Below are 21199 nucleotides of genomic sequence, written 5' to 3'. Positions count from 1 at the left end.
CAGGCCTCTCTGAGGAGATGGTGTTTGAGCAGAGGCTGGGAAGGAGGCAGTAGAGAAAGCAGGTGTGTATCTGGAGGAAATCTATTAACTCTGGCCTGGCCTGTGTCTCTTCTGTTCCTTCCTCTCAGCCGGGACTCGGGTTTCCAAGCAGAGGTTGTCTGTGAACCGCTCAGGGGATTCAATGGGGAGTGCAGACCTTGCAGTGTGTGGTGGCTGTCTGCCCCACTCCTTCTCTCATTGGCCACTCTAGTGTTTGCGTTGGTGTGCTGGGTGGGGCTCTAGCTTAGGGGACTGTGTTCCCCATCAAAGCTCCAAATCTATCTTCAAAGGAGCTGCTGGGCCCTGTGCCTCTGCGCAGAAGGGAGTGTCAGCCTGGAGCTGAGCTAGGAACCCACCCCCCAGCTGTGTCCCATCTGGGTTTCTCCTGGTTCTGGGTGGGGTCTGGCAGCTCACACCCCCTCTATTCCTTCCACTGCAAAGAGTGGGTGGAGGATACTTTCTCTGGCCCGGTGGTGGGGCTGGCGGGATCCAGAGTCAGCCCAGGGAAATGTTGAAATCCCTTGTGCCGGGTTGCAAATTGTTCCCGCCTGAGTTCATAGCCAGACAGGCCCTTGCCCCAGCTAGCTGTGTGACCCCGAGCGGCTCACTTACCTTCTCTGAACCCACATCTCCACGATAGTTCATAGTAACTCCCACCTTCTGGGGATTCACGTAATGGGAAGTGCTTGACGCAGTTACCCATTCCTTTGGGGAAGACTGAGCCCTGGAGGGTCATCAGGGCCCATGTCCCCTAAGACCATCTCCTAGGGAGGAACAGGTAGGTAAGATGAGGTGAAGTAGGGGACCCTCCCACACCTGCCAGGCTATCTCTGAAGGGAAACAGGGAGGTCGGGAGTCTAATTAATCACTGGGAAGGGCCAGACAGATGCCCTAAGGGAAAGGTCAGCATTCACACTGTTTTCTCAGAAGTCACTGTAATCCTGGCTTGGGTGAGGCTCGGGGTTGGGGCACAGAATAGGAAGGATGACAAAGTATGAGCGGTCTGGGCAGCAGCCACCCTCCCCATCCCGTCCACCCTCCCTATCCCATGCACCCTCCAGCCACCGGGTGCTAGTTAGGGGAATGGCCGCCTTAAGTCTCAAAAGACAACCACCCAAAGGAGGAATTGAACCGTTTATTGGCCTGGGTCCGGGTCTCAGGCACGAGGGGCATCTGGGGAGCTGTATGGGGGAAGACAGGCCCCCAACTGGCTCCTTGCCCCCCAACACCCTCTTCCCCAGCCTTTGCATTCACAAGAAATTGCTCTGAGGCATGAGGTTTCCTTCCCCGAGGCGAGCTGTACCCCAGCTCTCAAGCGGGGAGATGAGCCAGCAATTACAAAGGGGTCTGTGCGGGGGCCAACCCCTCTTTGGCAGCTTCAACACAGACGTGAGACAACAACAGCATCCATTCCGGGGGAGCACGGTGGGGAGAGGAGGTCACACGCATCACACACATGCACACACAGACACACATAAATATATATTTGTACCGCAACATCCCTTCCATTTATCCATGGAATTTAGCGAAGTCCTTCTGGGGCAGGCAAGAAGGGAGCACCCCACAAGCGTCGTCCTTGGCCCCCTGACCCCCATGTTTCTCCATGCAATGCAACTTGAAAGGAGGCACAGCGGACTCAAGGCTGCCCTGCCTCAGGAGATCTGGTTACCCTGGCTGCGCTGGAGGTGGGAGTACCTTGGGCAGGGGGGTGGTTTTTAGGAATGGGGGTCCTCTGCCAACAGCTCCCCTAGAGCCTTCTCAAGTTCCACCCTTTCCCACCAGGAGGCCCAGAGCCCTCCTCAGCCCCCCAGACCAGTTTTTCCAGCCCTTGGTGACTCCTTTGTGCCCCAAATAGTGCAATTGGCCAGTGAGGTCTGAGAATAGCATCCAGCATCTACCCCCAACCCTGTGGTTTGCCAGCATCTCGTGGAGAGACGGAGGAAAGGGAAGAAGCCGCCAAAGTGGGCAGCTGGTGAAATTTGGGGAAGCTGTGGACTGGGGCCTTGCAACTGTCAGCTGGGGCCGCCCAGGACAGTCAGGGAGGAGGCCTCCAGCCCTTTGGGAACAGTGGTTGTGGGGAAGTGGCTTAAGGTTGTCAGGAAAAGGTGACAGCGGGGCTGGATTCAGAGAGGGAAGTTCCATGCAGGGCAGAGGGTCAGAGAGTCGTGAAATGTTGAAATCCCTTGTATCGGGTTGTGAATTGTTCCTGCCCTGAGCTCCCCCCCTGGAGTGCTTGCCTGCCGTGTCACCTGAGTGCTTGCCTGCTGTGTCACCCAGGCCCCTTCCAGGTCCCCTGGGGCCTCCCCGCGATCCAGTTCTGAAGGCGGTCACATTAGTTACTGCACTAGCCTCTGACCCCGTTGGAGCTCTGCCATCTGCCGGGTGGGGGGTCTCAGCGGGCCGAGCCCAGGGTGAAATATTTTCAATGTCACCCAGGTCTGTGGTGTACGGGCATCTTGCTTCGCAGCCCCCTCTCTGTCCAGGGAGACAGCTCACAGAGCCCTGTGCCGTGGCCGGGTGGCCTACTTGCCCCTCAGACCACCGTGTTGCCCTCCAGAAAAGTGGGCGATGTAGGCATGTGTGTGCCCCTCTCCAGGGAGCTGGAGCTGCGGAGAGGTAGGAGCCGATGGCCCGGGGTCCCACCCCGCCGTCCTTGAACCCCCGCCGCCCGCCGGCAGCACTGCAGCGGCCGCAGCACCTCCCGCCGCAGGTCCCGGCTGCGCCACGTGTAGATGACGGGGTTGAGCAGCGAGTTCAGAGTGGCGAAGGCAAAGAAGTAGTGGGCCTTGTAGAGGACAGGGCAGGACCGGACAGGGCAGGCGTAGTCCAGGAGCAGGATGCTAAAGGCCGGCAGCCAGCAGACAATGAAGACACCCAGCACGATGGTGACCGTCTTGAGCAGGGCCAGCGTCTGGGGGCCGGCCACGTCGGCATGGCTGGAGCGGACCACGCAGTAGATGCGGACATACAGAGCGACAATGGCCAGTAAGATGACGGAGAAGATGGTGACCACACAGAGCACGTAGTGCTTGGTGTAGAGCGGCAGAACAGTGGAGCAGGCCTCGAGATGGCCCAGGCAGTTCCACCCAAGGATGGGCAGGCCGCCGAGAGCCAGCGAGATGAGCCACGAGGCCGCGATCAGCAGCAGCATGCGGCAGCTCTTGTCACTGCCGTAGAGCTTGACCTTGGCAATGGCCACATGCCGCTCAATGGCGATGGCCAGGAGGCTGAAGACAGAAGCGGAGAGTGTGATGAAGGCAGAGCCCTCTCGGGCAAACCACTGCACCGGGGTCAGCCCCAGTGTGACCGGGCCCGATAGCAAGGTATTGGCGACGAAGGCCACTCCTGCCAGCAGGTCCGAGGCGGCCAGGTTGCCCAGGAACAGGTACATGGCTGAGTGGAACTTGCTGTTGCGAGCGACCGCGATGAGCACCAGCAGGTTCTCCACCACGATGGCGAAGCAGAGGATGATGATGATGGCCAAGGCCACCTGGCGGGAGGGCGTCTCCTGAGTGTCCAGAGTCTCCTTGGTGTAATTGTAGTGTTCCCGGACCTTGCTGGGGCTTAGGTACTCTGAGTACAGGCTGCCCATGGTGGGGCTCAGTGGCCCGCCAGGGCCATGGGGCTGTCAGAGCTGCAGAGAGAGAAGACAGACAGACAGACAGATGGGTCAGTGCCATGGCTGCTTCCTGGGTTCTGACTTTGGGTGGCTGTGGTTTGAGTCCCAGCTCCCCTTCTCACTGAGCGGCCACATGAAGTCAGAAGCATCATCTTCCCTGCTTTACCAACCGGAAACCCAGAGAGGTTAACTCACTTGCTCTGAGTCTCAAAGCCGGTAAGTGGTAGAGCCAGAAAACCTCCCCAAAGCCTCTATAACCTCAAGGTTGTGAGGTCTCAAAAGAACAGAAGCTCCCCCAAAGAGCATGAGGGACACAAAATAAACTTCCAGAACTCTTGCTCACCTCCCCAGACAGCGAGCCTTGGGCAGGGCCTGGAGGGCTTGTCTCCCTTTTGGAATACACTGGAGCCCGGGGCCTCATGCCGCCTGCCAACCTGGGTCAGCAAGATGCTGGCTGCTGATAGCACCATCCCCCGCTCATTACCACCCACTGCCCTGGATTTCAGGCTGGGTCTAAGCCTTGCGGCCATGGGTGCTCCCGAGATAAGGTCTTGGGGAGACACCAGGGCGGCCCTGAGGTTTAAGCATCTAAGAGGTCATGGCATCTTCAAGGACGAAGACCTTGGAGGCAATCCAGGGTTCAACCCCGCTCCACCTGACATGCTGTGAGACCTTGGGCAAGTCACTCAACACTTGGCCTCTCACTGCAATGTCCTCATCTGTGCAATGCAGAGAAGAAAGCCCACTTTATAGGGGAAATGGGAAAATTCTCTTGAATGGCACAAGGGGAACCCTTAGCACATAGCAAACAGTAAATACTAGCCGATATATTAGCCCCCCTCTTCCTGCCACACACACAGCTGGGGACTAGGTGCCCTCCAGCCAATCTTTGGGGAGGGAATGTAGACTGAGTTAGCCAGGCAAGATTCCCAACATCCTGTTCTCATCAGCACCATCTAGCCCTGCCCTGGGACAGAGGGTCCCAGAGGGGTGGGCAGGGCGCTGGCAGCCCCCTCCCCAGCCAGGATGAAATCCAGATGTGAGGCCCCAGGAAGAAGCAGGGTGGAGTCCTCACTTCCCAGTCACATCCGGTGTGGGAAAGGCTGGGAGGGGGTGATGGGATGGGGGAGCCACAGGAGACCAGTCTGGGAGGTCCTGGCTGGGAGGATGGGGCAGCTGCTGCAGCGCTGAAGCTGAAGTCATGTGAGCCGAAAGAGGGGGCGAGAGGCACCCGGAGAGGGGGTTGAGAGGAGAGGGGGGACGGGCATTTGTTTCCATGAAAGCCTGAGTCACCCCCCCTCAAGGAAAACTGAGCTGTCGGGGGAGGAGGCGGGAAGAAGCGTGGGCAGAGAGGCTGAGAGGCCAAGATCATGGCCTCCTCCCAGCTTGGTGGTGGCGGTGGGGGGTAGTCTCAGAGGGGCTGGTGCAGTGTCTGCCTTTGGCGGAGGGGAGCCAGGAGGAAGCTCCAGCCTTTAGCTAATTGGGGAGGGAGCGGGAAGAGCCCTCCCTAGGTGCCTGGAAACAGGCCTGGCAAGGAACACGTGCGCTCCTGGAGGACGGTTCCAGAAAAGGCTGGTTAGGCTGGTTCCTAGTGAACCTGAGAATTATGGGGGGCTTCCGGGGTTACCCAAGCCATGTCAGTCCCTGGACGCCCCCTCAGAGGAGGCCCTGGCCGGGGGCCTGACAGAGGCAGCTGCTCCCCCTGGGTGAAGGGGCATCCGTCCTAGTTTGGAAACAGAGAAAGGCTTGTGCGCATCCCCGGAGACTGCCGCCCCGCCCAGATCGCCAAACAGAGGCCCCTTGTTCCGCTGCCGGATCGGGCCCTGGGCGCCCCGATGCCCTCTGGCCGTTGCAGGCTGCAGCCGCCCGGGAGCTAGCCTGGCCCTGGCCTCCGCCCCACTAGATCGGCCTTCGGGGCAGAAACAGTCCGCGCCCTGATTGGCTGATTTTCAATCCCAGGGCCTTGAGCGATTCGCCCATTGGCCTGAGCTTTCCGTCCTCGGCATTTGATTGGCTCTCTAAGGAAGGCGCTCGTGATGGGTCCTTTACAGGCCGACCACATCTTTCAGAGAACAGAGTTAGGGCTGTGTGGATGTCCCTGGGGACAGTGTGAACTGCAGCCTCACCGCCGGGTCACGCCGACCAGACGCCCCCAGGCTGCCCTGGCCTCCTGGGCCCCTCCTGGGGTTCATGACTGAGAATCAAGGACCCGTTGCAGGCCTGGGAAGCACCCGTGCTGGTGGTCGAAAAGCCTAGGTCACCCCCTTCACCCCTCCCTCACACGGGGCCACCAACCTTCTGGTCTGGCAGCCAAGAGGAAGATTTATGGAGGCTTCCTGGAGAAATAAGAATTGGGTTCAGTCCTCACACCCCAGAGGCCCAGTCTGACTTCTTCCCTGGGGTGGGGGTGGGGTGGGTGGGGGGATACTGGGAGCTGCACACTCACTTTCTGCAGCCCTTGGAGGCTGTCAAGGCTTCCTCAGAAGGAGGGGTGGCTCGCCTAGTTAGAGAAGGGGAAACCGAGGCCCACACTGCTTCCCTCTTCTCATCTTCCCCACTAGGACTCTGCTGAAGACAGAGCTTAAGGCAGGCTCATGCTTCCCAGAAAGAGGAAGCGGGGCCTGGAGATTGGGGCTGGCAGAAGAGGCACCCCCACCCCACCCAGGCAGATAGAGGCCTTGGCTGCTTCCCTCCCTGTGTCAGGCTCCCAGACCTGGCTAAACGCAGGGCCTGTCTCCCGCTCACCTTCACCAAGGCCGTCCTAACTTCTTCCCAGAGGCTCAGTAAGAGGTCACTGGGCTCAGAGCCAGGGAATGGCCAGGCCTGAAATGGAATGAGAGGGACAAGTGACAGGGTTTGGAGGGAAGGGAAGATAGACCAAGACTGTTCTGTGGGAGATTAGAAGAGAGGAAGGACAGGGAAAGCCTCAGCGGCTTCCAGGAGCCCCTCCTCCAAGTTCCACTGAGGCAGGCCCTGTGCTAACAGTCCCACTGTCACTCACTGATCCCTGCCATTGGCCCTAGGGCAGTGCCCCCACCCCTACTTTTGGTTTCCCTTAAGCGGTCAGGCGCGCCCTACACTGCGGTTCTCCATGCAGCGACCAGGGGGAGCTGTTTAATTCACAAAGCCAATATACTGTGTCACTCCCTCACCTCCTAATTCTTCCATGGCTCCCCACTGCCCAAAATGGCCTGGCCCTTGCCCATCTAGCCTCCTGCCACGCTCCCCCAGGGCCTCTCCACTCCAACCACGCTGGCCTCCTAGGTGCCACCCCCATCCCTACCTCAGAGACTTTGCTCTCCCTCCACCTGGCATGCCCTTCCCTCAAATCCTGGAATGACTGTCTTCCCCTCTTTCTGGTTTCGGTTTTAAGGTCACCAGCTCAGAGGGGTCTCCTCTGACCGTCGGTCTGCCATAGCCACCTTCCCCGGGGCCTCTCTATGACAGCATCTTGCTTCATTATCTTCACACAACTTGCCATCCTCAGAGATCATTATTGTATTTTATTGTGTTCTGTCTGGCTTCCGTGGTAGAATATGAGTGTTGGAGGCCAGCGACCAAGTCTGTTTTCAGCCCCTTTGGCGTGATGCCTGGCACACAGAAGGCGCTCTGAAAACGTGTGATGGATGGATGGATGGGTGGATGGATGGACGGACGGACGAGTGAACAAAGCCCCGAGGGTTCCCGAGGTAGAGGCACCTCAATTTAGCCTAGCCCCCAAACCAAAACAGAGGCTGGAGACGCCTCGGGTGGCCGGCAGCCCCCTGACCAAGCGAAGCCCAGCGCGTCTCCGTGGAGACAGCAGCAGGACCCGCCCCCGCCCTCCGGCTGCAGTCTAGGCCTCCTTATCTGGCGGTGGAATGCGCGGTATCCACACTCGCTCCCGCGGGGGCCTCTCTCGCGACAGCCACACGCGAGGAACCCGTACATCTCCCGTGGCTGCGTGGGGGGGGGGGACACCTCTGCGTCCCACCAGGAGCTTCGCCCCAATATTCCCGGAGAGCTTAAAGGCGGGAGTTGGGAGAGGGGGTTGTGATCCCAGTTGCAGCCTCTTGGTAAATACCAAACCACCATCGCGCCACGCGGGGGTCCGTGGGCTCAGCGCGTGGCTCCCGGAGCATCTGACTGGCGCAGAGTCGGGGGAGGGCATGGAAATCCCCGGGTGAGTCAACTCGTGCCGGAGGAGGGGGCGAGGTTCCGACGCTCAACTGGGTCCCCGAACACACGAGGTCCGCGCCACGGGTGACTGCACCCCCGCCCCGTCCCTGGGCCCCAGGTGAAAGGAGAGGCGCGGGAGTCACGCACTCACGTTCCCTTTCCTTCCAGAACAAAGCCACACCCCCGAGGGGGTGACTGAAGAAGACGAACTACTCGGGGAAACTGAGGCACAGAGGCAGACCTGCAGGCGGTGGGGCAGACGGCCCTCCCCGGGGACCCCGCCCCTTGACTTAGAAGCTCCGCGGCTCGCTGCACCTTTCGCTCTGGCCCAGCCGGAGTCGGCCTGCGGGAGGGCCCCTCCCCTTCACACACACTCCCCAAACCCTCCGGTCCCGGACCACACCGCTCTGCCTCCCAGACTCTGGCCGAAAGAGCTCGGATCCGCCTTCTCTTCGGCGCCAACTTCCTGCCGCCGGGGAAGGCGGGGAGCTCAGTCTGGGGGTTCTGCCGAGGCTGTAGGGGCCGCCCGGAGTCGTGCAGAGGGCGCACAGTGACCACTCCCTCCGTGCAGCAGAAGCACGGGCGGCGCGTGCGCGCCCCGGTGCGCCCCCGACCCCTGGCCTGGCTACCCAGCTCCGATCCTGCGACTCAGGGATCCTGGGCTCGTCCTTTCTGCCTCCCACTCGTCCCGCACACTCACCTGGCTGGGCCGGCCCGGGTCCCTGCCCTGGCCGGAGGGGCTCGCTCTGGCGTCTGCGTCCCCGGGACGGCATCGGCAGGGGCTGGGGCTGCCCGCCGTACTGGGACTGTGTCCCGGGGCTCCCGACCGGGGACAGAGGGGGGCGGGGAGAGACACCGCCTAGCCCCCCCACTCGCCCCGCCCTCCTCCCCTCCCCTTTCCGGCGGCGGCGGCAATGAATTCCAGATGTGGCGGGTCTGCCGGGCCGCGCGCGCTGGGGACGGCGGGGGAGGCGCGCGGGGTCCCTTTGTCCGCACCTCCCCCCACCCCTCGCCCTGCCCCTCCCAGGACCCAGTCGTGAGAACCTGCGGGAGCGTGACGTCACGCGGCTCCGTGAAACCACTGTCTTCACCCTGAAACAACTGTCTTCAATTGTAGATGTACTATTGGGTCATCCCTGGGACCCCGGAGTTGGAGAACCTGGGACCCCATTTATATACTCAACAAGGAGACACCAAAGCCCCTATGTGTCAACGCAGCAAAAAGGCACGAAGCGCCTGCTCGAAGTTCCTCCAGCAAATCAAGTCCCCACTATGTGCCACGCCTTGGCCCAAAGACAGGAGTAGCTCTTGCCTCGATAAGACCTCAAAATTCAGAAAAGACCCCTAGAAAAGTGGGAGCACCCAACAGTCTCCTTTGCCTCTGCTGATGATCTCAGAGTCGCCCTTGCTGGAGTCAACCAAACAAGAAGGCCCAGGCTCAGTCCACCTTCCAGCTTGGGGCCCAATCTTCCACACGGTTCTTTGGTTTCCCTCTCTTTTCCTCATTCAGCTTTTCCCCGGGCGACTGTGTGCCTAGCTGCTGAGAGGGAAGGACACCCTCACTCACATTCATGCACACACACATGTGTGTGAGAGATCAGCAGCTAGGCAGCATAATAGGAGAGCCCTTGGTTCCTCCAACAAACATTTTTGGTATACCTCCTGGGCAACAGCAGTGAACAAAGCCAGAAAAAAGGGCCTCACCCTTTTGGAACTTATGTTCAGGTACAAGAGACAGCCTTTTAGGGGTGCCTGGGTGGCTCAGTTGGTTAAGCGACTGCCTTCGGCTCAGGTCATGATCCCGTAGTCCTGGGATGGAGCCCTGCATCAGGATCCCAGCTCCAGGGGGATTCTGCTTCTCCCTTTGACCTTCTCCCCTTTCATGCTCTCACTCTCTCTCTCTCTCAAATAAATAAATAAAATCTTAAAAAAAAAAAAGAGCCTTTTAGGAGGACACTATTTGTGAAAATGCATACATAACCTTCATATACACTATTTACCAGATACATTAAGCACCCGCTGTGTACCGGATAGTATCCTAAAAGGCTGGATATATCAAGATCAAATCAGACAAAACTCTGGGTCCCTATGGAGCTGATGTTTCACCACATGTCCTCAGAATATGCAGAATATTGGAGGAAGAAGAAACCAGTGAATTCCCTGGGAGTGGAAGGGGAAGATAGGGACAGGGCATGGAAGGGAGGCTGCTTTCATTCTATGAACACTCTCCTAACTTTTGATTTTTGTAACATGTGCACAGGATCCTATGCCAGTAATAAGTTAAATTAAAAGTGGACTGCTAGGGGCGCCTGGGTGGCTCAGTGGATTAAGCCACTGCCTTCCGCTCAGGTCATGATCTCGGGGTCCTGTGTATCATACTTCAGTCAAGAACCTTGAAATATACAAGGATGAAAAGGGTTATCTGCACTCCCATGTTCATCGCAGCATTGTACACAATAGCCAAGATATGAAAATAACCTTAGCATTCGTCAGTGAAGGAATGGATAAAGAAAATGTGGTATAGGGGCACCTGGGTGGCTTAGTCAGTTAAGCATCTGCCTTTGGCTCAAGTCACGATCCCAGGCTTTTGGGATCGAGTCCCAGGATGGGCTCCCTGCTCCGCGGGCAGTCTGCTTCTTCCTCCCCTTCTGCACCCCCCCCCAGCTTGTGCTCTCTCTCTATCTCTCTCAAATGAATAAATAAAATCTTTTAAAAATTATTAAAAAAGAGGGCGCCTGGGTGGCTCAGTGGGTTAAGCCGCTGCCTTCGGCTCAGGTCATGATCTCAGGGTCCTGGGATCGAGTCCCGCATCGGGCTCTCTGCTCAGCGGGGAGCCTGCTTCCCTTCCTCTCTCTCTGCCTGCCTCTCTGCCTACTTGTGATCTCTGTCTGTCAAATAAATAAATAAAATCTTAAAAAAATAATTATTAAAAAAGAAAATACGATGTGCACATGCGATGGAATATTATTCAGCCATGAGAAGGAAGAAAATCCTGACATTTTCAACAGCATGGATGAACCTGGAGAGATTATACAAAGTGAAATAAGCCAAGCAGGGAAAGACAAATACTGTTTGGTTATCACTTATATGTGGAATCTAAACAAGACAAAACAAGGTCAAACTCAGAGAAACAGAGAGGAGGAAAGTGGTGATTGCCAGCTGCTGCGGTGAGGAGGGCAAAGGGAGAGCTGGGTAAAAGGGTACAAACTTGCAGCCGTGAGATGAATAATGTCTGAGGCTGTAATGTAAAATGGGGTAGCTGTCCTAGCTGACACCATATTGTATAATTGAAATTTGCCAAGAGAGTGGGACTTAAATGGTCTGATACACACACAACATAAATATGGGAGATGACAAATGTGTTCGTCAACTAGCTGTACTCTTCCACAGCGTCTACATGTATCAAATCAACATGATGTACACTTTAAATATCTCACAGTTTCATATGTCAACAATGCCTCAAGAGAGCTGAAATTAAAAAAAAAATTAAGGTGGCTTGATACCTAGACAATGCAACCAGTAGAAAGAGAGGTTGGGTGCAGTCTTCTGTATGTATATACTTCATAAAGAGTGTTGAAAAGCAGGGTGCCTGAGTGGCTCAGTTGTTACGCGTCTGCCTTCAGCTCAGGTTATGATCCCAGGGTCCTGGGATCGAGCCCCGCATCGGGCTGCCTGCTCAGCGGGAAGCCTACTTCTCCCTCTCCCACTCCCCCTGCTTGTGTTCCCTCTCTTGATATGTCTTTCTCTGTCAAATAAATAAGACCTTTTAAAAAAAAGTGTTGAAAAGCAAAAAGATACAAAAAGAAATTAAAATTGATCCATTTAGGCCTATTAAAAAGTGAAAATGGATTTGTCTTGGCGTGAAACTCTCTTCAACGTGTTAAGCTGAAAATAAGCACAATGCACATTGGTTTGCATTGCTGGCCCGCGTTTCTGGGTGTATTTATAAGGGTTGTATAAATACACACACATTTGCCTGTCTGCTCACCAGCCACCTCTGGGAAAAGGCACAAGACACCAGTCACGGTGGTTACCCTTTGGCAGAGGAACTGGGGACAGGGTAACAGGTGAGAGGAGGCCAGATCTTTATGGTGTACCCTGGGGGAACTGTTGGAAATTTTCAGCTCACATTATCAATTTTAAAAATTGACAAAGACATGAAAAATCAAATAACAGGTCACAAATCACCAGACTTCTAGTCATAAAATCATTCTTATCATAAAAATAATGACTATTATCAATAATATAAACAATAACATGCCTAATAAACATACTGATGATAGTATGTAACATATTGCTATTAAATTAATGTATATTAATAATTAATATATTTTTAAAGATTTTTATTTATTTATTTGTCAGAGAGAGAGAGGGAGAGAGAGCGAGCACAGGCGGACAGAATGGCAGGCAGAGGCAGAGGGAGAAGCAGGCTCCCTGCTGAGCAAGGAGCCCGATGTGGGACTCGATCCCAAGACGATGGGATCATGACCTGAGCCGAAGGCAGCTGCTTAACCAACTGAGCCACCCAGGCGTCCCAATAATTAATATATTTTTAAAAGAACGATATTTAAAAAGAAGAAACATGTCTAAAAAGAATAAATTTATATTAATAATAAACACACTCTTTTTTTTAAGATTTATTTATTTATTTATTTGACAGACAGAGAACACAAGTAGGCAGAGAGGCAGGCGGCGGGCGGGGTGGGGGAGCAGGCTTTCTGCTGAGCAGAGAGCCCGATGTGGGGCTCAATCCCAGGATCCTGGGATCATGACCTGAGCCAAAGGCAGATGCTTTAACCCACTGAGCCACCCAGGCGCCCCAATAAACACACTCTTAAAAAAGAATAAACTTTTTAAATATTTTTTATTTATTTATTTGACAGAGAGATAGAGAGACCACAAGTAGGCAGAGCGGCAGGCAAAGGGAGAGGGAGAAGCAGGATCTCCACCAAGCAGAGAGCCAGATGCGGGGCTCAATCCCAGGACCCCAGGATCTTGACCTGAGCCAAAGGCAGCCGCTTAACCAATGGAGCCACCCAGGCGCCCCAAAAGAATAAACATTTAAACAAAAAAGAATAAAAAGAAACAATGAGCAGCTGGGTGGCTCCGTGGGTTAAGCATCTGCCTTCGGCTTGGGTCATGATCCCAGGGTTCTGGGATTGAGCCCCACATCAAGCTCCCTGCTCAGGGGGAGCCTGCTTCTCTCTCTCCCTCTGCCTGCTGCTCCCCCTGCTTGTACTCTCTCTGTGTCAAATAAATAAATAAAATTTAAAAAAGAAAAAAGAGAGAGAGAGAAAGAAAGAAAGAAAGAAAGAAAGGAAGAAAGAAAGAAAGGTAGGTTGAAAATCAATATATTGGCAGACCTGGCTGGCTCAGTGGGTAAGAGCATACAACTCTTGATCTCAGGGTCATGAGTTCAAGCCCCACGTTGGGCACTGGGCACAGAGCTTAGCTAAAAAAGATAGAAAGAAAGAAAGAAAGAAAGAAAGAAAGAAAGAAAGAAAGAAAGAAAGAAAGAAAGAAAAAATACTAATGCCACATGTATGTACACAGCCTATATATTCATATAGTACTTGATGCTGCCTCTGGTTATGCCTCACTGGTTTCTGCCATCCAAAATTGACTGTCCGATGGAGGAGACAGAGAAGAAATGAGATCGTTCTAACACAGGTAGTAGGACCTTGATGGGGAGATAAAGAAAAGTCAGACGATGACTTTGTTCCTTTTCCTGAGCCAGATTTCCACTCAGTTCCAGGCCAGATCTTGGGGTCCGATCAGACCTCAGCAAAAACTCACTGAAACGTCTGCCAAGTGAGTGTGTTGCCTGGACAACCTCTAGAAACCAGGTGTTCAACCCACGGGGTACAAAGCACAAAGCAAACTGGGTCCTCCTCTCACCAGGGAGCTATCGAAGCGGAAATCTCAGCTCTCTGTGGGGACCCAAAGGCTGGGGAGGAAGTGCCCCCCCTCACTCAGCCCCGGCTGGCTCAGCAGTTTGCCACCCCCCCAAGGGACCTGGGGGTGGGGTAATATCAAGGCCACAGACATATCCGGGCCGTCTGTCAGGGGACTATGGCTCCTAGACAAAGGTGATGTCCCCAGAGACACACAGATACACCAACAGACGACTTCCGCCTCCCCCCACTCCTCCACCTCCTACTTCTGGGTCAACCCCAGGTCTTGGCGGTCAGCTGAGGGAATGGGCTGGAAAAAGAACTGGAAAACACTGCAATCCTAGACTTCCTGAGGGTCTGGGAGGTCAAGGGGAAAGCTGAGCCCTGAGGGGTGGGGGCTTGAATCAGAGAACAGTGGAAGAGGAAGGAAACAAGGCCCTTTTCTTGGGGAGCTCCCAGGCAGGGGAAAAGAAGAGAAGGAAGAGGCTTGGAGCAGCCTCCATTAATTATAGGGCCGCCGACAATAATGGCTAACGCTCCCACAACGCAGACAGACGGGGCTGGGCGCGGCTCTACAAGTCCTCACAGCTGGGGGGGGGCATTATTATTGTCATCATCCCATTATTTTTAATAGACCTCAGTGTTTAGAACAGTTTTAGGTTCATAGCAAAACGGAGCAGAAAGTACAGAGATTTCCCATATACCTTCTGCCCTCTCACAGGCACAGGCTCCCACTACCAAATTTCCACCCAGGGGCTGCATTTGTTACAGTGCTTACATGTGGAGGCACCCAGAGCCCGTAGTTTGCGTTGGAGTTCACTCCTGGCATATATTCTATGGGTTTGGATGAAGGTATGGCCAATGACCCACCATTATCGTTGCACACTGAGTAGTTTCACTGCCTGGAAGGTGCTCTGTGCTCCACCAAATCATCCCTCCCGCCCCGCCTCCCGCCGCACCAGCCCCTGGCACCACTCCTCTTTTTACTGTCTCCAAAGTTTTGCTTTTTCCTCATCACCCCATTTTAAAGATGAAGAAACCAAAGCACACAGCAGTGGTGAGACTTGAAATGTAAGGGCCTATTCAGCCAGAACGCTCCCACCCCGGTTGAACTGCCATTTTGTTGTAAAACTTAAATTGACTCTGCCCCCCCCACCCCACCCTCCCGGGGAACTTACTTAAAAACAAGGCCCGGAAACCAGTTCCAGGTAACAAAGACCAGGTACAAGGGTGGGTCAGGCCAGGTGGAGGTATTCAATCAGTGTAGGCGCATACTGTCTTCCTAGTTACCAGGGAGTATGGGCCTCGCCCTTTGGGCACCTTTTGGGCGCCAATTCTGACCAAGGTGATGGGCTGGTTCAAATGTCTACTAGGGTAAATTGTAATTCGATTGGTCACCTAGCATGGCTGTGAAGCTTTCTCTGTGTGTTACAGTCTCATTGGCCACCTGTGTGTGGCCAGGCCCAACTACATGGCCTTTGCTCTATAAAAGCTAGTCTCTGAAACAGAGAGAGGTCGCCCTCTCTGTAAGAGGTGTGGCCCCAAACGTTCGGTTTAATTCTTGATGCTTGGCGCGAAATAAAGCTTTGTTTGATCTTCGCTTTGTATCAGTCTCGCTCCTTTAATCACGGACCCATTATTGGGGGAACCCAGCAGAACTAGAACTCTCTGCTCTGCTGCCCGTCCCGAGCCCCTGTCCTAGTCCTAAGGCGGTGACCCACCCCCCCCATCCCTGTCCCAGTGGGTCAGAACAGAAGGGCGGTGCTTACCAGTCAGGACCGCATCCATCGCTGGTAAGATGGGGAACATTCTTCTTAATCCTTCTGTCCTCCCTGGGCTTCCCCTCTCCTCCCCAGCCCCCAGCTCTTGGTTTTTGGCAGGAGGAACTGCATGAAGTGTCAGAGACAGGTCCCAAGTTTCTCGTCATCATCGCAGCACTGGGGGAAGGAGCCCCAACTGTAGAGAAGCTTTCCAGATGCTGATTTTGGCAGGCGGTGAGGCTGCAGCCGCCTGGCCTCCTCCTTGGGCTTGGGGCCCACTCTCCGCTTCGGGGATGGGGCGGGAAGCCTGCCGGTGGAGGCCAGTCCCTGCACATCTGCAGCAGATACAGTCTTGGGCCTTCCAGAGCTTTCTCTGGATGAGGGAGGCAGCAGTTAGGGGAGCTGGGCACGTCAGAGACCAACTTTGCAGCAAGCCCCCCTACCCCAGCACTTATATATAATATGCCGGTTCCTGTCAAAAGCTCGCAGCAGCTCCCTCAACTAGAGAATGGCTAGACAAACCACAGGGCACCCTTACATAGAAGACCACTCAAGGACGGAGTATCGGTGACTTCGAGTTCCAAAAGTAAGGAGCTAGTGACATAGAACAAAATAGGTGACTCTCCAGTGCATTCTTTTTTTTTTTAAGGACTTTTCTTTATTTATTTGACAGAGAGACAGCCATAGAGGGAACACAAGCAATGGGTGTGGGAGAGGGAGAAGCAGACTCCCCACTAAGCAGGGAGCCCAAGGCGGGGCTCGATCCCCAGGATCATGACCTGAGCTGAAGGCAGACACTTAACGACCAAGCCACCCAGGCACTCCCTCCAATGCCTTCTAAGGAGGGAAAGTAGCCAGACACAAAAGGCTATGTACTGGATGATTCCGTTTCTATGACATTCTAGAAAAGGCCAAACTAGAGGGATGGGGAACAGACCGGTGGTTTGCAGGGAGCTGAGGACAGTGGGAGGAACTGCCTAGGAAGGGCTCAGCGGGGAGTAGATTTTCAGTGACGAAATAATTCCTTCTCTTGCTTGTGGTCATGGTTACGTGACTCTATGTCTTTATGCGAGCTTGCAGAACTGTACCCTAAAAAGGGAAGACTTTATGTTACTTCAATGGTATCTTAAAAAAAAAAAACTGTATCTGAAAACAAACAAAACACAAATGCTTCCCAACTGCCTTACATCAGTCAAGGTCTACACAGGGACCTCGATGGACAGAGGGGATTTAGCGCAGGGGTTGGTTATATAGATAGGAAACCCAAGTTGGGGAAGGGGTTGCATAGACTACTTAGAAATAAGCAAATAGGGGCGCCTGGGTGGCTCAGTGGGTTAAAGCCTCTGCCTTTGGCTCAGGTCATGATCCCAGGGTCCTTGGATCAAGCCCCGCATCGGGCTATCTGCTCAGCAGCGAGCCTGCTTCCCTTCCTCTCTCTCTACTGCCTCTCTGCCTACTTGTGATCTCTCTCTCTGTCAAAAAAATAAATAAAATCTTAAAAAAAAAAAAAGAAAAGAAAAGAAATAAGCAAATAGGGAGGCTGTGCCCAGTGGGAGCCACTGCCAGTGCAGGTGGAGAGAAATATCATGATTCTCCCTAGTCTTCTGCCCTCCAGTCGTCCTCCAGGATCTGCCATTGGCTAAACGTGGGCAGGAGCCCATGGGCAAGGGGATGGCCTATGCCAGGGTCAGCCCCTCGCCATGGGGCAGGGCGGAGCAGGGAATAGATGGGCTGAAGGTACCTAGGCCCTAGGTGAACACAAAACATGCGAGGGTGGGGTAATTATACTCCCATTTTACAGAGGAGGAAACTGAGGCCTGGGGAGCCCACGTACCCTGCCCCAAGGGGTTCAAGGCCTTTTTTTCTGCACTACTTCCCATCTGACCTCAACTGAAGGGAACTAAAGGGAATGGAAATGTCTATGCAAATCAGGCCCACCCCCGCGGCCTCTGGGGGCTGCTGTAATGGGAGACTCCTTCTCTTCATGCTTGGCGGTCACCCACAAACAGAGCCGCAAACGAACACACAGATGTTTTGTCAGTGATGAGGGAGCAGCTCTCCCCAGTAGGTCAAGGTCCCTGGTCAAGCCTGCACCCACACCCCGTACCTCCTCTCTGAGGGCTGCCCCCCATACTCTATCCTTGACCTCTGGCCTTTGTGAAAACCACTGCACCATGATGGGGGACTAGAAAAGACCAGATGTTGGGGGGGGTCCTCCACCTTCTGATGTCTGCTCTCTAAATTGCTATCATGCCCACAGTCAGCAGGGATCTTCTCTGAGGGGCAAGGCTGACATTGGCCACACACCACTGGGGACAGAGGTCACCTGCAATTGAGCCTTTGATCCACAGGAGAGGGCCAGACACATCAACCTTTGACCTCCATCCTGGCTTGGGCCAAAATGGCCAAACTTTGAGCTTTTCAGTATGCAGGTCTCAGGTCATTACCTCCCTTTCATTAAGGCTCACTCACAATCAATATATGCGGGTAGAGGAGCCCTATGCAAACTTCTTTCTCTACATCCCATTGCTCAGTTACTAGGTACTGAGAACCTACTGGATGCCTGGCACTCTTCTTAGCAAGGAGACCCAGCAGGAAACAAAGACCCCATCCTCCAGGAGCTGGTGTTCTTGTGGAAGAGGCAGTCAAGGATCAAGATAAACAAGAATGACATCATCTGTTAGAATGGGGTAAGCATACTGATGTATGAAGAATGTGGGGTAGGACGGGAACAGTGACTTTAGACCCAGTGTCACCTGAGGTAATTATTTGAGTAAAGACCTGAAGTAGGTGAGGGAGTGAGTCATGCAGATATTTAAGGAAGAGAGGTCCAGGCAGAGAGAAGCACCAGTGCAAAGGCCCTGAGGTTGACATGGGATTGACCAGTTCTGGTGAGAAGACCAGTGTGGTGTAAACCACAGAGTAATAAAGGGGGAAGGTGGGAGGAGATGAGGACAGGTCCTGCAAGGCCTTGTGGGCTGCAGCGAGGACTTTGGCTTTTGCTCAGAGTAAAATGAGAGGCACGAGGGTTCTGAGCAGAGGAGGGATGTGATCTAACTCGTGTTTACAGGCTCCTTTGGAGGAGGGAAAAACACTGTGGGGAGTGGACGTGGAAGGAAAAGAGAATTCTGATCGTTCACTCAGCTCAGGAGGGGAGGGTTTGCGTGTGTCCCACTTACACGGCTAAGCAGACCAGACTCTGAAAGAGCTAACAAGTTGTCTAGGGGTACTCAGCCACTTAGTGGCACCCTCTAGATGTGAACGTGTGTCTCTGTGACTACAGCGTCATTGGGTAAATAATCTTTTTCTTTTCTTTTCTTTTCTTTTTTTTTGGTATCTTATGTTCCTGTGACATCGGGGGCAAGGGGGGCGGTAGAGATCTTGAGATCCAGGAGACAAAGGGAGGACTTTCTGTGTTTCTGGTAATACCCCTGCAACAGGATTTTGAGCAAAGGAATTCACTCAAGAAACATGTATTGAGCCCCTACTGCGTTACAGCTACTATCCTGGGTGTTGGAGCTACAGCAGGGAAGGACACTGAGCAAAACTTCTGTCCTGGGGGAGTTTATGTTCTAATGCGGGAGACAGACAAAAAGCATCAAAAACCAGGAAATTACATAGGATGTTAGAAGAGAAATACTGATGGGGGTGGGGGACAGGATAGGGGGTCTGAAGGGCCAGGAGTGGGGATTGCAATTTTGAATGGGGTGGTCAGGACAGGCTTCTTGGAGGAGGTGACATTTGAAAAAATAATTGAAGGAGGTGAGAGATAAAGCCATGTGGAACTCTGGGAGAAGTATGTTCCAGGCAAAAGAAACACCAGTGCAAAGGCCCTGAGGTGGGTTCAACTTAAATGATTGAGTTGCCATCAGGAAGGTCCAGTCACCCCTGGCTCCTGCCGCTCTCTCCCCACTTCTGGTCTTTGCAACTTTGTTCTTTCAAAACACGTTTTCTCCTCTGGACAAACTCCTGATAGACCCTCAAATCTTAGCTCTCAAGTTACAGCTTCAGAGAAGTCACCTCTAAGACCCCTGCCCCCAGAGTTTAAGAGTTCTTCCCCTGGGCTTCTGCATACACTATAGGCTTCCCTTTCCCATTCTTCCCCACCCCCCAAGATTTTATTTATCTATTTGTCAGAGAGAGAGTGCATGCTAGCAAGCATAAGCAGGGGGAGCAGCAGGCAGAGGGAGAAACTGGGGACCAGCAGGTAGAGAGAGAAGCAGACTCCCAGCTGGGCAAATAGTCCAAAGCGGGACTCCATCCCAGGGCACTGGAAAGGCAGATGCTTAAGAGTGAGCCACCCTGGCATCCCCTTTCCCCTATTCTGATTTTTCAACCTTCTGCACTGTGCTGTGAGTATCTCAGTGTTGTCTGCCGGATTTACCTATGCAGTACCAGTAGGTGCCTAATAAATCATTAAGCAAGTGCTGTTCCATCATTTGCTACATAGTATCCAAACTTCCTCCCACAGGACAGACTAGTAAATCTGCTTATAAAATCCTAAACTGGTTCTGGGAGGAGACACACAGCTGGTTGTGGTGGCGGCTTTTGGGAGGGGAACAGGGAGGGGCAGGATCATAGATTGCAGGAGACACTTCACTCTAGTTTATACTCCTGTAGTTGTTGAAATTGTCTTTACCCGGTGTGTGAATTACCTACGCAAACATAAAATGAATAAATAAAATTCTACAACATAAAGGATTGAAAGAGCTTTCTAAATTGCAGAGTGGGCGGAGTTTTAAATATGCATTCACAATTATTCTAGCAGGAATAGAACACACAATGAAATGCATTGTAAATTTTATTAATACTACACAAAAATATCCATGTTATATATCAAACACAAACAAAACAAAACGCCCACTCACGTCTTTAGTAGGTATTCGAGTCTGCTAGGTCCACCCCATCCCTGCCTTGGCTCTTGACTTGTTTTGATGACAAAATTCATCTTCAGTAGTAGTAGTAGTAGTAGTAATACCATTAAGTGTTCGCTTTGTGGTAGGCATGACTTTATTGAATGAAATCTCACGACCTCTCCATTTTCCAGATGAGGAAACTGAGGGCTCCCAGACCACATTCTAGGTCACGACAGGCTCCGCGAGGCAGCTAAGGCTGCTATGGGTTCATGACGCCCCCTGGAGGCCGCCCGGGGAACGTGGCAAAGAACCTAAAAATGAATATTTGAATTTCGGTTGTAAGGGTGCGCAACGAGGGAGGCCATCCGGGGTCTGCGGGCTCCTCACCTTGCTCTGTTTGCCGGGAGAGGTCTGAGAGGGGACAGGACCCTGTCTAGGAGGTGAAGACACAGACCTAATCTGTGTTTTGAGGGGAAAGATACCCCTCTACCTTGGGGGGATCAGAGAGGCACGGTCCCACAGCCTCCGTACTTAGGGTTTTCAGCGACAGACGAGGTCCTACACGTAAACAAACACACAAAACCACTTTATCGAAAACCGAAAAACCACCGAGGAGGGTCCGGGAAGCTAGATGGAGCGGGAGCGGAGCGTGGAGGGCTTGACCGACACTAAAAGCGTAACAGGTATTGGTCATATTCTCTTAGTGCCCGCCCCAGGACCGCCCAGCCATAGGCGGGCCATTTTTCCAGACTTAACGCTCATTGGCTAAACGAGGAGCGAACCTTTTCCGGCGGGGAGGTTTCATTGCCTGGATTCCTGCACAGGCCCTTTGGGGGCGGGACCCAGAAAAAAGAAAAGCGTAGGGCCTACGGA

The 21199-nt window shown here is 53.6% G+C and overlaps 1 protein-coding gene across 6 annotated transcripts; it reads right to left on the bottom strand.

The window, feature by feature from the left end:
• Positions 1-1160: 1160 nt before the first annotated feature.
• S1PR2 (sphingosine-1-phosphate receptor 2) lies at positions 1161-15530 on the bottom strand. 6 transcript variants are annotated; one of them, XM_047703026.1, is made up of 4 exons: positions 8517-8702; positions 6404-6481; positions 5954-5994; positions 1161-3673 (listed from the first exon to the last, which is right to left on the bottom strand). In XM_047703026.1, exon 4 carries the CDS (start codon positions 3629-3631, stop codon positions 2573-2575), a length of 1059 nt encoding a protein of 352 aa, XP_047558982.1. In that variant the 5' UTR covers positions 3632-3673; positions 5954-5994; positions 6404-6481; positions 8517-8702; the 3' UTR covers positions 1161-2572. The 6 variants fall into 6 exon arrangements, with proteins under 6 accessions (XP_047558982.1, XP_047558989.1, XP_047558972.1 ...); XM_047703033.1 differs by lacking the exons at positions 5954-5994; positions 8517-8702 and adding an exon at positions 15480-15497; XM_047703016.1 differs by lacking the exon at positions 5954-5994 and having other exon boundaries at positions 8517-8701.
• Between the last annotated feature and the right edge of the window lie 5669 nt (positions 15531-21199).

The sequence above is a fragment of the Lutra lutra genome, chromosome 1, assembly GCF_902655055.1.
Source record: "Lutra lutra chromosome 1, mLutLut1.2, whole genome shotgun sequence".
Classification (NCBI taxonomy): domain Eukaryota; kingdom Metazoa; phylum Chordata; class Mammalia; order Carnivora; family Mustelidae; genus Lutra; species Lutra lutra.
The sequence above is the reverse complement of the archived record's forward strand: the minus strand, read 5'-3'. Positions and strand labels throughout refer to the sequence as shown.